The sequence below is a fragment of the Pelecanus crispus genome, chromosome 3 (genome assembly GCF_030463565.1).
Source record: "Pelecanus crispus isolate bPelCri1 chromosome 3, bPelCri1.pri, whole genome shotgun sequence".
Lineage (NCBI taxonomy): Eukaryota > Metazoa > Chordata > Aves > Pelecaniformes > Pelecanidae > Pelecanus > Pelecanus crispus.
This window is the reverse complement of record NC_134645.1, coordinates 20932504-20948446: the sequence shown is the minus strand read 5'-3', so window position 1 is coordinate 20948446 and position 15943 is coordinate 20932504. Positions and strand designations below refer to the sequence as shown.

At 37.7% G+C, this 15943-nt stretch overlaps 1 protein-coding gene across 1 annotated transcript in view; it reads right to left on the bottom strand.

Annotated features, from left to right (window-relative positions):
* RYR2 (ryanodine receptor 2) overlaps positions 1-15943 on the bottom strand; it is a 456789-nt gene that overhangs the window by 158840 nt on the left and 282006 nt on the right. Inside the window, exons 27-29 of the mRNA XM_075706907.1 lie at positions 15082-15229; positions 8354-8562; positions 4913-5087 (exon numbers count right to left, since the gene is read on the bottom strand). Coding sequence (XP_075563022.1) covers positions 4913-5087; positions 8354-8562; positions 15082-15229 — 532 coding nt within the window. The remainder of the gene's footprint in view (positions 1-4912; positions 5088-8353; positions 8563-15081; positions 15230-15943) is intronic.

The following is a 15943-nucleotide window of genomic DNA, read 5'->3' as shown; positions in this document are numbered from 1 at the left end:
GCTCTTCGTTAATCTCTCTGCTAAGCTGGTAGCATTGCCAATTTTACTCCAAGTCTTACTATTTTTGATATTCCTCCCTAAAATTCCATTAGTCACGGTATTTTGAGAGAACATCAAAAACTACTTTAAAAGTAATACAGTGCTTGTCCATACAGCTAGTAGTGAAAAAAATTACAAATATGCACCAAGTGCATGCTGTAGATTAAAAAAACCCTAAAATTAACTAATTAAAAAATTTCATAATACTTCGTGACTCTGGATAATGAGAACTGACAATATGATACTGTAGCTTCACGAAACTTATGGTAATTTGGTTTTGGGCTGGCTTTTTTTTGTTTTTACTTTTGAATCAGTTTCACATTTGTATGCACCTGCTCTCTTACTGTTTCACTAGCACAGGGAACTCACTTGTGACTCCTTTGCACTTTTTAAAAAAACATTTGGGTTTTTTTTCCTCAGGTTCAGCATCACAGTCTAAAAACCTAAGAAAATATTTTATTTCTTCTGTTTCTTTTCATCCTGATTTTGAATTTCCACGGGTACAGACCACTTTGTAGATTCATTTAATCTAGCTATTAACAAAATTTTTTCTTTTGTATCAACAAGAAACACGAAGCTCTGTTCAATGATTCTGGGTCAAGTGAATGTACCAGGTATTGAAGGGTATAAGGACAAAGTACAACTAGTTCCTCACTTTTCTTTAGGCTGCCCAGATTAAAAAAAAAAAAAAAAGTGCAGAATATCTGTTCATTATACGTTCTTTAGAGACAAAAGCAAACTCCAAAGCACCATCTACAGGAACAACTGCTCACAAGATGAAAGATCAGCCTTCAGTACCACCTTTTGAAGATTTTATTACAGATACACAAGACTGGTTATGATGTGTATGTGTATTAGGTATGATAAATTGAAGGACATACACTCTCAGTCGTAAGTTCAAGTCAAGATTTTTATCTTGACAGCAAGGTTCTTAAATCACAAGGCATCAACTTCTCAGATAACATTGATGATTTAGGCAACATGATTTATGTCTATTCTGCTAGTGCAAATCCAATGACAGACAATAATAAAAAATATTTTCCAGCACTAAATGAAATAAAATCGTATTATACAACACATAACTAGGAAAGTTATATTTGCATATATAGATATATGCTGTGGTAAAGCCCAGTGGCTCTAGCAGGGAGAATACTAGGCTCCCTGTTGAGGTAAAGGAATCCATCCATAAGCTGTTGCAAAAGTTTTTAAGCAAAGCCAAAAATCAAAATTCTATTTTCCATAACCTCACAAATCTCAGCTCATCACTCAAGAACAGTAACAAACTTATATGGACATCAAGTTGTTTGAAAATGGGTTTTCATAGAAACAGTTGTGACAGTGTGAATCCTCACAATATTAACCAAAAATGACATAAGATTTGCTATAAACCACATAGGTTATTAGACGCAGTTCAAAATCCAAGAAAATATTATCAACTCTATTCATGAAGACTGAGATGAATAAATGACACAACACTAAATCAAACAGGAATATTTAAAATATGTAAAATATTTAAAATATTACTAATATTTACCCTTCCTAAATAGAATGCACATAAACTGTTAACTCTCCTACCCATGCGTTTTCCTGTGGGCTCAGAAAAAAAGATCTCACAGTTAGATTCACTGTTAGACAGGAAGCAAATATTTTACACACACACACAAATAAAATGTAAATGAGTATTTGGAAGATTCCGCGAAAGAAAATAAAGAAACCCAGAACAAAATTCCTACACAGGTAAAACTCTCCTTGATGTTATTACTCAATCTAGTACTTTCCATCAACTCTGTAACTATAGCCAATATGGAATCAAGATGACAATCTCTCTTGCCAGTACAAATTTAATTGATGCCAGAATGGTACTGTACATGTAGCTAACTCCTGCAAGTAATCATAACTATACAATAGCTTTCGTTCTGTATGAATGGAATATAAATACCCATGCCAGTCCTAATGATGCAAGCACTACTTCCATCTCCGGTGAAATTCTGCACTGATTTGCCAATGGTATAGTTGTCATTAAGGTGTTTCAGGGCTCTTCTGTATCTGCTAAAGATATGGTATCTCATCTTATAGGGAGTGTGCTGGTAAGGCAGTTGCGTGTCTTACTATGGAATAGAAATTAACTATCAGTACCCTTCTCTAAATGGGCATCCAGCCATTTTGGATGTAATACTTTACAGATCCTGTGTAGCCCTTGCATGCTGGAGGCTATATAAAAAGATGATTTACCCATGACCTGGCTCTTAATCTCCATGTGCATAACTAGGCTATGGAGCAAAACTTTTATTTTACTGTATGAAATAGCTAAACAAGTAGAAAGACTTCAACACTACCACCAGAAAAGTAACCCTCTAGCATTGTCTGTCACATGTGGCAAAAGCATAGGACAGCAACACTTTCTATAACGTTCCTACTTTTGAGAATACAAGATGACCTTCCTGACCCAATTTATCAAACACTTACTACAAACAGTTCATGCCCACAAAGGTCATGAGTTGACAAAACAAAATATGGTTTGCACAGTGTACTTGTTTATATATACAGTGTGAAATTTCTCTTACACAAATGCATAATAATATACAATTATGTTTAGCAATTTTACTACTGAGATGGTATCTCACAAAGTAGTCTGCCATAATCCCAAGGAGCTCTTCTTGTTGGCAGTACAACCTAAGACGCAGTACATGAGCCTTATTAGTAAGCTGGCAAGCACCATATTCCCTTTTCACTGTTCCTTAGTAAATTAAAACTACAGGACTGATTTATAGTCATGCTGCATCCTTCAAAGCAGGACACTGGGCTCTGACCAGAAATTTTATCTTTTCACTAGAAGCGAAACGTCTCTGTCTGCAGCAGCACATGGCATGCATACGATTCACTGATAGAAGTGACCTGCAGACAGGTCTCAATGCTCTTAAGCAAGAGCCATTAACAAAACCAAACTAAAGCCAACCTAGAAACAAAAGAAAGCTCTATGAAAGTAATATTTAATTTGGATATTTCATATTTGTGTTTGTATGTACACACACATACACACATACCCCCTCCCCAAACTGTATATGAAATACCCATAATATTTCCAAATATTGATCTGGAGTTATTAAATCTGAAATCAGCACATTCCTTTGAAAACAGAATAGGAGATCTTATTTCAATGGCAAACTCTTTTCTTACAAACACGACACTAGAGGAACTTAATGTGAATTAAAGGGATATTGTGAAAAATCAGGGAGGCTTGACACTGACATTAAGTCTTTGACATGATTAGCAAGGCCTTCGGGCTCCATGTCAAACTGGGAACTACTTTAACAGTTTCAGACTCAACAGAGATCTGTTTAAATCTGAACCTGCAGCTAGAAACAAGTACCACAAAAACTACACCACTGTGATTTCATCAACTTTGAAATCAAAATAGTGATTAAACAGGCTGTCCTCAGAATTTCATGGAATTCCAGTTTCTCTCAGAATCCCTCACTCCTCACTGGGATTATATTGCCTAGTAACTGGCACCAGGATGATTTTATGCCTATACCACTAACAGTAAGCCAATTCACACATCCCTTTCCCTCATCATGTTATCATAGTACCTATGGAAATCTGAAGGCAGTAATGGGCATGAGTTTAGAAAACTGGTGGCAATTATCTCATTGTAAATCAAATCAAATTATTCCTAATTCCTACGGCATGGCAGAAGAAGGGAAAAAATAAAATTCTTCTCCCAAAGCACTCCTGAAAGTAAAATACTCTGAAATCCAGATGGAAGTAGTGGTTAAAATTCAAGCAGGGAACTACCTAATTAATAGGTATAAGATTCATATTTCTCCTAGGAATAGGGATTGGTAACCCAGAAGTATCATTTGCAGCTTTTACTGTTCAAAAAAACTTAATTTTATCTCTCAGACACAGATGTATTATTTAACAGATGTATAATTTATGTGATAGAATATATGTACCTACTATAAATCAAAAGGAAAGATTAAAGCTTAAAATATTTTTTTCATATTAGCATAGTTCAGAAATTTTAGGCAGTTATCTACATTAATGTAATTTCTTACCCTTTTATGTACCTATTCACACACAAGTATGTAATTAAATTTATAAACAAAAATACTTTTGTGGTATAGAATGAATTTGGAACCTGATGCAACCTCACAATCTTTGCCATCTTTTGCAATCTCATAAGTTATGGCTTCATGGTAAACTAAAACCTGCTTGTAGACTCTGACAGCTGCACCAAGAACACTACAACAACAGGCACAAAACCCAATCTGCTGGTTTAGAATTAAGTAAAAAAATTTGGAGGCTAACTTTGTACCAGATGTCTTTATCCTGGATCAGGTGTCATTTCTCCTCCCAGAGCTAAAACAAAACCTTAAAGCTGGCTTAAGCTCCCTACCATATGTTCTCACTAATTTGACAAAAATTTGGTAGTATTTCAGTACTTGATCTACATAAAATTTGGTGTCCCTGCCCATGGCAGGGGGCTTGGACTAGATGATCTTCAAAGGTCCCTTCCAGCCCAAACCATTCTAATTCATTCTATGATTCTATTATATCATATGGTGACCTGCTGCAGATGAAAAGTTAAAGGTCATGAATTTGCCACCCCAGACACAACCCTGCAAAATAGTCAAAAGGACTGATCACAAAAGACGGCTGCAAAGTTGACCACAGAAAAAGGCCTTGCCTCATCCTCACACCCAACATGCCTCCTTTCTAAAGGCTTGATACTAATGAAATACAGAAAAGGACAAGGGGTAGTTCCCAGCACAGGGAGGAAACAACAAGAAGCACACCACATTCAAGGGAAGCCAGAGCAAAAATTGGGCAACAACAGCAAGTTAACAGCACAATGTATTGCGGTACTTACCGTCACCAACTTCAAAGTCCTTGAATGCAAGTTCTGATCCTGAGTCATCAAGCAGGATTTCACCATTTAAAGTGAACATCATAGTGTGCTCATTCATGTCAACCATACATCCAACAACATCTCCTGCCAACCAAGAGCGGCCAAAATGCTCATTACCCTGATGCCACCGCTGTGCCTGGAAAGGATTTAAAAGAATTTCAATGAGTAATAGTGACAATGTATGTGTTCTTCTCTCACTTAGTGGTACAATTAATAGTCAGCCCCCCCCAGTTAAGACAGCACTAAAATTAACACTTGCACAGCTTATCATTCCAAAACAATGCCTGTGAGTACTCCAAGTTGACATTGAAAATGGAAATTCAACAATTAACTTTCTGCAAGCACCCCTCACATCAGTATTGTAAAACGTTGCTAAGGGAGCTGACAAGGAAAATTGCTATTTCAACATTTTAGTAACAAGTAAGAGCATGGCTTATTTTTCTGCAGAAGCTCCATGAAAGACTTGTAATGAAAATAATATGCTATCAATTACAATGTTAAATAGCTGCTTCACAAACTTTTTTTAAGCAATTGCAATCAAGTAATTGATTAAATAAAATCTAGTAGCCTATAAATTCATTGCTTCCAAACAAAGGTTATTGTTTCCTTAAGTATAATTCTAAAAATGTTGTGTACAAAATAAATTAAAATTCCTGCCATACCAGATTTTGGAAGGAACAGAATTGTCTGTGGATGGGACAAGCACTCTGAGCTGCTTGATAGATTCCAGAGTAGCTGAGGGCATGATTAATGATTTGTATGACTGACCTTTGCAGATCAACCAGGGGATCAGGCCCAGCCAGCATGGGTTCATGAAAGGCAGGTCCTGCTTCACCAAGCTGATCTCCTTTTATGACCTGGTGACCCGCCTGGTAGATGATGGAAAGGCTGTGGATGTCATTTACCTGGACTTTAGCAAAGCCTTTGACACAGTCTCCCACAGCATTCTCCTTGGGAAGCTGGCAGCTCATGGCTTGGACGGGCATAGTCTTCACTACGTAAAAAACTGGTTGGGTGGCCGAGCCCAGAGAGTAGTGGTGAATGGAGTTAAGTCCAGTTGATAGCCGGTCACAAGCGGTGTTCCCCAGGGCTCTGTTTTGGGACCAGCCTTGTTTAATATCTTTATCAATGATCTAGATGAGGGGATTGAGTGCACCCTCAGTAAGTCTGCAGACGACACCAAACTGGGTGGGAGTGTCGATCTGCTGGAGGGTAGGATGGCCCTGCAGAGGGACCTGGACAGGCTGGACCGATGGGCCGAGGCCAACTGTATGAGGTTTAACAAGGCCAAGTGCCGGGTCCTGTACTTTGGTCACAACAACCCCATGCAACGCTACAGGTTTGGGGAAGAGTGGCTGGAAAGCTGCCTGGCTGAAAAGCACCTGGGGGTGTTGGTAGACAGCCGGCTGAACATGAACCAGCAGTGTGCCCAGGTGGCCAAGAAGGCCAAGAGCATCCTGGCTTGCATTAGGAATAGTGTGGCCAGTAGGAGCAGGGAGGTGATTGTGCCCCTGTACTCGGCGCTGGTGAGGCCGCACCTGGAATACTGTGTCCAGTTTTGGGCCCCTCAATACAAGAAAGACATTGAGGCACTGGAGCGTGTTCAGAAAAGGGCAACAAGGCTGGTGAAGGGTCTGGAGCACAGGCCTTATGAGGAGCGGCTGAGGGAACTGGGGTTGTTTAGTCTGGAGAAGAGGAGGCTGAGGGGAGACCTTATCGCTCTCTACAACTACCTGAAAGGAGGTTGTAGAGTTAGGTGGGTGTTGGTCTCTTCTCCCAAGTAGCTAGTGATAGGACGAGAGGAAATGGGCTCAAGCTGCGCCAGGGGAGGTTTAGGTTGGATATTAGGAAAAAATTCTTTACGGAAAGGGTGGTCAGGCATTGGAACAGGCTTCCCAGAGAGGTGGTGGAGTCACTATCCCTGGAGGCATTCAAAAAAACGGGTAGACGCGGCACTTCGGGACATGATTTAGTCTAGTCTACCCTTGATTGGTTTAGTGTGGACTTGGTAGTGTAGGTTAATGGTTGGACTGGATGATCTTAAAGGTCTTTTCCAACCTAAACGAGTCTGTGACTACGATTCTATGACCTTCAGGTCAAAGACTGGAAGGGTTTTGGATAGGGTCTTGAATTAACATCTATTAAGAACTATTGTAACATAAACCAAAACAGTGTTAATAACAAATAGGTTCCCAATTTAAATATTCCATTGTAAGTAATTTTTACCCTCTGTATCCATCCTCAAAATCCTACCAAATAAAAATATAAAAATGAGCCTTTCTGTCTATCTTGAAGGTCAAGTTTTCTCCAACCAAGGAGAGAATCCATCAAATTCAAAGACAACAAAACAGCTTTGTGGATTGAGACCTAAAGATCAAAACCTAAGATTCAGAAGGCAAACTACTACAGCTATTCTAGTAAAGACACAGGACTTGAATAGTTTACTTAAGCCAATCAGATATTTTACAAGACCAACTTTTCAGTTCTCCTTTTAAAGCTTCTTCTCATGTAATACAAGACTGGGAAAAAAATTAAAATCCAATAAGATGAATAAAATACAGCTTGAGAGCTTGATCTGAGCAGGAACAGCCAGGAATACTGTTGATTTCTGTTACATATTGTAATAGTAATAAAGGAAATTAATTCCAACATCAGATACAAGAAACATTTTGACATGAGTCATCAGCAGCCTTAATAGCAATTATGGTTCGGATAGCAGTTGCACTTGCCTTCCTACTGAAATAAAAAGCTTTAATAAGTCATTTAATCTATTTTGATGAGAATCAGTAACATATAAAATAGTTTGTTTTCCTATATATTTTTACTACCAAATTTCAACCTGTCATTGTCTCATGCATAGTCAAATTTGAGAAAAAATTACTGGTTCTATCATATTTCATTTACTCTAAACTGTAAGGATTTCCATGAAAACCTAGGCATACTGTGTGTAACTTTTACATTCTTATAAAAAAACTTGTATCAAAGTTTGCCTCAAACACTTACTGCTAATAATCTTAACCATATTTATTCCCTAACGGTACTACTTATAGAGAGAACAGAGTAAAAGTTTAAAGACATGATTCATAGTTAATTACAGCTCTGCCAGTATTTTGAATTTGAGTAAGTCACTTAGATTTTCAATGTTTTATGTATACTGTACAAATACCGTGAAGCTGTGAAATAATTATAGAAACGCCAAAACCCTGCTCATTAATTTTTCAGGTGACATTGATCCTCCTTATTCCACCTAGGCCCTCAATGAGAGAGAGAGAGAGAAATAATTTCATAAAACACAAATGAAAGAAGAGAAGGCAATTAAGTTGAGGCAATGACACATGGAATAAGACACAAAATTAAAAGTTTTGCAGTCACTCATGTTATTATGGATAAACATATACAAACCTTAAAGCCATCAAAAACAAAAGCTTCTTCATCTGAGCCAAGTTCCTGATCTGGCAGACAACCCGGCCTGGTCCAGCCGACTCTCATGTCTCCTGCAGTAACTGCTTCAAACTCAAAGTACCACTTCCCAGCCTTCACTGCGTAAGTCTTTTCTGTGCGGAAGATCCTGAATTTTTCCATTATCCCACTGCACACGTCCAGTCTTGTTGCTGGAAGGTTTAAAAAAAAAGTAAAGAAAAAAAACCCCAACACAGAAAGTACTGTATTCAACTACTGACGAAATGAAAGCATTGAAAACAAAAGGCAAAGGAATCCCTCTGAGCATAGGCATGCAAAGAAGTGCCTGCAGAACAGCCTTATGGGGAAAACACCCATGCCCATGCCAGGGAATCAGCACGTTTGGGTACCTCTCTGAAATGACTCTATACGAATTCATTCGGGGAGGGGGGCGGGTAGGGGAAGGAAAAGGGGAGAACTTAGAAGTCTGAGTGCAGTTACAGGGCTACAATCCTCATTGGGATCATGGAAACATGGTGGGATAACTCATGACTGGAGTATTGCAATGGATGGATACATGTTTTTTAGGAAGGACAGGCTGGGAAGATTATGAGGAAGAGTTGCCCTTTATGTGAGAGCAGCTGGAATGCATGGAGAACTGCCTTGGGATGGTTCAGGAGCCAGTTCAGAACTTATAGGTCAAGATATGCAGGGAGATTAATACGGGTGCTGTAGGGCAGTACCCCAGGGCATACTGGGGTCTACAGGGATATTGGAGCCAATGCTGTTTAACATCCATTTATGACCTGGGTAATGCAACACAGTACACCCACAGCAAGTCTGCAGATGACACAAAACTGGAAAGAACAGCTGATGTACCAGCTGGCTGTGCTGCCATTCAGAGGGAACTCAACAGGCTGGAGAATTGCACTGAGAGGAATCTCGTGAAGTTCAACAAGGGTAAATGCAGTCCTGCACCTGGGGAGAAATAACCCCAGACAACAGAATACACTGGGGGCTGTGCAGCTGGAAACCAGCTCGGCAGAGAAGGACCTGGAGGTCCTGGTAGACAAGTGGAACATAAGCCAGTAATGCAGCCTCGCATCAAAGAATGACAGAAGTATCCTGGACTGCATAAAGAACAGCCTTGCCAACAGGTTCCAGGAGGTGATCCTTCCTCTCTACTTCAAATCATAGAATCATTTAGGTTGGAAAAGACCTTTGAGATCATCAAGTCCAACCGTTAACCTAACACTGCCAAGTGCGCCACTAAACCATGTCCCCTAAGCATCACATCTACATGTCTTTTAAATACCCCCAGGGATGGAGACTCAGCCACTTCCCTGGGCAGCCTCTTCCAATGCTTGAAAACCCTTTCAGTGAAGAAATACTAGCCAGGCCAAATCCGGAGTGCTGGGTCCAGTTCTGGGCTCCCCAGAGCAAGAAAGACACCAACTTACTGGAACAAGTACAGCACAGGACCATAAAGATGAGTAAGGGCCTGGAGAAGAGAAGGTTCAGGGGGCAATCTCATTTATGAGTATAAATACCTGGTGGGAGGGAATGAAGAAGAGGGAGCCAGACTCTTCTCAGTGGTGCCCGGTGACAGGACAAGAGGCAATGGACACAAGTTAAAAAACATTAAATTCTATCTGAACACAAGAAAATATTTTTTATTGTGAGGGTGGTCAAACAGTGTAACAGGTTGCCAGAGAAGTAGTGGAGACTTCATCCTTGGAGATAATCAAATAATCAAAACCCATCTGGACATGGTCCTGGATGACCTGCTTTAGCTGGCCCTGCTTGACCAGATGATCTCAAGAGGTCCCTCCCAACCCCAACAATTCTGTGATTCTGTGAACTGGGCTCTCAGTTATTTTAAACAAAACAAAACCACCAAATATACAAACCCCAACAAAATACAAACTAAATTAATCTTCCAATCACTATAAAAGACAAACATTTGTCTTTGAGACAAGATTCCTCAACTGAGACATCTTCTTAGAGACTGCAATCAATTCACCTAATCTCTCTTTTTATTTTTTTTTAAACAGATTTCTTAGGTATGTCATTGTTATAAAAAAATATATTTCTTAGTTACTATAATAAATAATAGAAAGAAGATTGCAATTTAGATTTTTTTGCAGAAGCAATGGAAAATGGAGGATAGGAATCATAAAAGGCAGTCTTCCATGAAGCTTTAACAGCAACAAAAATCCCAAAGTGATTATACTCCTGCTTCAGGAAAAAATATATTCATTTCTGTCAAGATAAAGGGCAGCAAATCTGGAAAGAATAAAGATGCCCTTAAGGAGGGCGTAAAAGTAGTGTCAAAGGCAACTCCTGTTCAAGACAAGGCAAGTTACTGTTCAAGAGCAAAGGAAAACCTAATCACAGCCAACGTATTATTTAGAAAATATTATTTAGCTAGTGAAATATCAGAAATAACAAGATGCCATATTTGAATGGTATTCACTATTCTTTATTCTCTCTCAAACTGTTGAACAGATAGTCAGGTGACTACAATATTTCACAGAGTGCCTTAAAAACTGCCACTTCGCACTTCGAATTTACTGTTTGTCAACTGTCAAGCTGAGATGAAGAAAAAGAGCTTGTTCACATGTCTTGTCTTGTGCAATGGAGCATAACATAAATTAACATTAAAAGCTGCATGAAAACAAAAGCTTTCACAGACACTGATTCATTTAGTTAAGTATCTGTAGCATGATGACACGTGCTTATCTTAGCTTACTATACTTCATTCCAAAATCCTCTTAATTGTAAGTGATTCATAACAAGCTAGTTTAAGAGTGTTTAACTTAAAATTCACTCTTTGTCAGGTAATTATAAGCATCTTTTCTCAAAGACCAAAATGGCTACATCCAGAGCTTCAAAGGAGGCTAAAGTTAAACTTTGACACATTCAACTTATTGCTTCTAAACTTATTGCTTCTAAATGTATTCACTGATTCTCTTACTCCATGAAAGAATAACGACATAAAAAATACTGAAAAAACATAAGCTGGGTTGTTATTGGGCCGTTTCAGAGAAAGAGGAGAAAAAACTCAAGGGAAGGGTAAAAACGTAAACATGTTATTCTATCTGCTCTGTAACAGCAGTAGAAACAAGCTTAGTTTGCGCCTCACATTTCTGCTTTATAACATTTCTGTAATGTATAAGCAAAGATTTTTAAAGGGAGAAAAAGTATGCTGGCACATGTACTGCTTTGAGACATATAAATAAATCTATTTTCTCCCTTTTTCTTGACAACTAATAAACAATAAAGTTTTGGACTTGGATCTCTGAGCTCTGATCCAACTCTCCGTCTATCCATCCCAGTTCTCTCTGGCTCATCCCACTCCTTTGCTCCCACCTCCACTCTTTTCCTGTGTTATCCCACCATCCATTCCAGATCAACCTGTTCCAACAGAAATGTACTTCTGTTTCTGTCATTCACAAAACCACAAATTTGAGACTCACCTACTTCTCTGATTTTCTTCCTTCCCACACTGCACTGAAAAAATGCTTTTATTGATTAACCTACAGCTATGTGGCACCCACCTGCTACCTATGGCAAATGTTCTCAAACATTGCCTGAGAATATTTACTCATGAATATTACTTGAATACTACTACTCATGAGCTTACTTGGTGCCTTGGAGATGGCCATACCCAACATCCTTTTAAACACTTTTAATCCTATCTTCTTTCTGCTTTCCTTCAATATTTTATATCAGTATATAGTGTGTTTTCGCTCCCTGAGCTGCCTTTCACTACTCTACACATTTTCTTTAAGTAGTATCTTCTGCTAAAATAGCCTCAAGTACAACCTTGTGTGGTGAGTACATACAAACCTCCCTTGCTGTTCCTTACTTATTACACAGTCCTACAGTCTAACACTTCTTTCCAAGATCTTATTATCAATTCAAACCATAAAGTAGCTTGAAATTACAAAAATCACACTTTAAAAAGATGAAAACTGTTTCACAAAGCACAAGAAGTAATGCTGAATCAAACCCTTGATCTTTCTTTCTGAAGTTTTCTCAACTACTCTGTTCTCTGGTATTTTATCCAGTTTTCTTTCTATTAATCAAATCACACAACTCAGGGATTAACTCTTATTCTCAGATTAGGAAAAAGAATGCCTGAAGCATTCTGGATCTTCCTCCACAAATTTTCAAGGTATTAAAGCCTGTGCAGCCTTTGAAAATTCAATATTCCAGTCTGATCACTGTAATTCCTCCTCTTCCTGAATTTCTTACGAGCTTAAATATGTCCGCACCTACCTGTTTGTTAGACCATGTTAAGAACCTCTCCCATTCTCTTCTGTTTTCTCAGCCGCATCAAGATTCATATTTCCAATATTATCTTGAATAGCCTATAAAATCACATCCCTCAGAACTTACTATCACTTCTCATGCCACCAAATGCCTGACTTCAGTTGGGTCAGGCTCATTAAATTTCCTGTAAGCAGCTCTGAACTCTCTGCCACATAATTCTTTATCAGTAAAATTTTCTCTTTGGTGGTCTACACAAGTAGTGCCTTAAAACCATTATGAAGACCCTCAGTACCTCACCTGTTCAGGAGATGAAAAACCACAAAGCATAGGAACTGAAAATTTGTTGTCTTTTTAGATTCTAAGTAACCTAATGCTTTCTAGATTCTAAACAATCCCAGAAATACAGCTGCTGTGGGAAACCAGTAAGAATAAAAATATAGCATAAAAAAATGACGCTATAGAGCTTTGTAAATCAGTGTTTAAAATAAAATTAATGAACAGTGATGCAGAACACCACTAGAGGGCTCTAAATCCTTTAATAACTATGGATTTTTGCTGATGAAAGGGGATCCCTGTGACATGTTCTATGCATCTCAAAAACTTGAAAGGCTCATAAACTGTAAAATTTAAATCCACAAAATGAGTATAAAAATCTTTTGCTGAATGCAATTCCAGTCTTGTTTAAGAAAGACCAGTTTGTGGGACACTGTTCTGCAGGTCCTTTCATCCAGGAACTTTGCAACAGTACTGATGACACCTTTCAGATGCAAGGATTGCAATTGTGTTCTTTACATTTCATTAGTATCTCCATACACAGACCTAGCTCAAGGATCTCTGCATTGTAAGGAAAAAAAAAAATTTTCCAGCAGTTCATTCCCAAGAAAAGGCAGGGGCACATGGTACTCAGAGCTGTAAATGAGGAAAAGGGATTAATATTGTTCAGTGGGATTTGGAGGAAATTGTGGAAAATGCGGGTGCTCTCCCTGCCTCTCACCCTACACCACTAGACAGCCCCCTTATCTTCAAAAGACACAAAAGCCAACTCCCTTTCTTAGAACCAAGCAGAAGCCACCCTCGCTCTCTCTACACAGGATCTCCTTCCCACAGTGGGAAGGGAAGAAATGACAAGAATATGCAGCAGCCTTAAACTCTCCAGACTAGGCAAAGGCAGATTTAACAGTGAGACCATGGCATTTTGCCACCAATACAATCTACTCCACTAGGAAACAGATTGTTTTGCCCATTCAGCAATCCAGCCTTCTTACACACACATGGTATCGGTGATGCCTCATATTTAAAAGTGTAATTTAATAGCAGCCTCTCATAAAAGCTGAGGATCAGAGCACGTACGTGCTTTTGAAAAGAAATTGAAAATGGCAGGTTCCCTGTGTACGTTTTGGGTGTGAGTTAGATCTTCTGTAGAAATACTTTACTGAAGGTCTATGGCCTAAATAGGTCCAAATTTAACAATACTGCCACTATATAGAGCAGGAAAAATAATAATTTATTAATCAATATATTCATAAGATAAGGTTTAGACACATTTCTCTCATTTCCACACTTTGCTGAGATTATAAGGATGTAAGTTTCAATTTTGATTCGATTATTCCATATTCCATATCTCCAAGTGAACTTCAAGAATATGGTTGCTGAGGGGTTATATCTATTATGTTAGTATTTCCTTTCAATATGTGCAGTTAGTGTTCCAGAATGACAGTACAGTACCAAGAATATCGCTTTTGGCATTTGTCTTTGAAAATTTCATCTTGTAGCTTTAAGTGTTTAAATAAAAGATTGTGCATGAACTGTAGAATGCTTGATTATTTAGAGTTAAAATTGTAGGAATATCAAATTCACATCTACTGCATTTACATATGATCTTTTTCTTAGCAATTTTGCTATTCTGTCATGAAAAACGAAATATAGTACTAATTAAGAAATTTTTAATTAAAAACTTAAAATTAATTTGGGGAACTTCATGTATTTATGCACATATTTAAAATGTAACCATACATTTTTTTTCCCCCAACATAAGGCCATATATTGAGCAATATGATAAACGTTCTCTTGATTTTCTGTATTTTAGTGTTGTGTCTTGTGGTACTCAACCCTGATTTAAATTGCTTAAGCTTTTAATTTTGATTCATCTGAACTATCGCATCTACAAAATGAACAGTGAAAGGAAGTGTATGAAATACAGAGAATTGTATCATTGATTTAAAATGTAAAAATGTTTCATTTCGTAATTCTTCATTTGAGGTCACAGGACAAGTAAAGGAAATAGTAAGAAAAGTAAGATCAAAGGGAAATATAAACAAGAGAAGACAGAGAAAAGCACCTATTAGCTTTGAAGACTCTATACCTGTTAAGATTGTTTTATTGGACCAAAAAATCCAGTACTGGAGTGAATTTTTTTTTTTTTTTTTGAAGAACAAAAAACCAAAAATAATTACCATGATCTTGATCAGGAGCTTCCAGGTTGTAACCATAGCCTAGCAGGGTACGGACTGCTTCTCGAAGACTGTCTTTGTTTGACTTCTTTGTCCGATCATCCAAAAGAGCATAAGGTACAAGGCGCGGATTTCGTCGATTTTTCACATCCTGCATAAGTATGAAAAATCAATTCAGTTTCAGAAACTGTGCTTTGTCTTAAAGACAAGATTATGCTATAGCAGCAGTATAAAAATTACTATTAATACAAACTGAAATCATGGAACTGCAAATACAGCAAGGATTCAAAGAAGTTGCAATAGTCTAGAAACTAGTGACAACACTAAATTTACTAAACAAGCAATTAGTACACAAATAAATGGAGCTGTGTGGCTTATACCTGCTTCTATTTTCCATCAAATCTACTTAATGGAACAACAATACAAACAACAAGAACAAGGATAAATGTGAAGAGTTTGACTGAAAAGTCAAAGGAATTATATTTTGTACACTGTTTATGAAGCAGCTACCGTAACAAGAAGCTAGTATGTAACTAAAGCTCAAGAACATTATTGTACTGCAAATATATAGGTTTTTTTTAATTATAGCACTATACAAGATATATAAAAAACCCAAAGAATAAACAGGATATAAACAAAAGAACAAGATAAAACACTACTTATAAAAGAATATTATTGAATACATGCTATATTAATTAATAAATAATAAAATATGTAACAAGCCTGTGCCTTACTATGTTAAATACTTAAAACATGTATTTTTCCAAAATAAAGGGTCTTGTAAGAATATGATTAATGTCCTTAATGTGCAGAATTTTTGTAACAGGTAATTTAACATAGCCTCTCCTCCAGCTGAAATTAATGT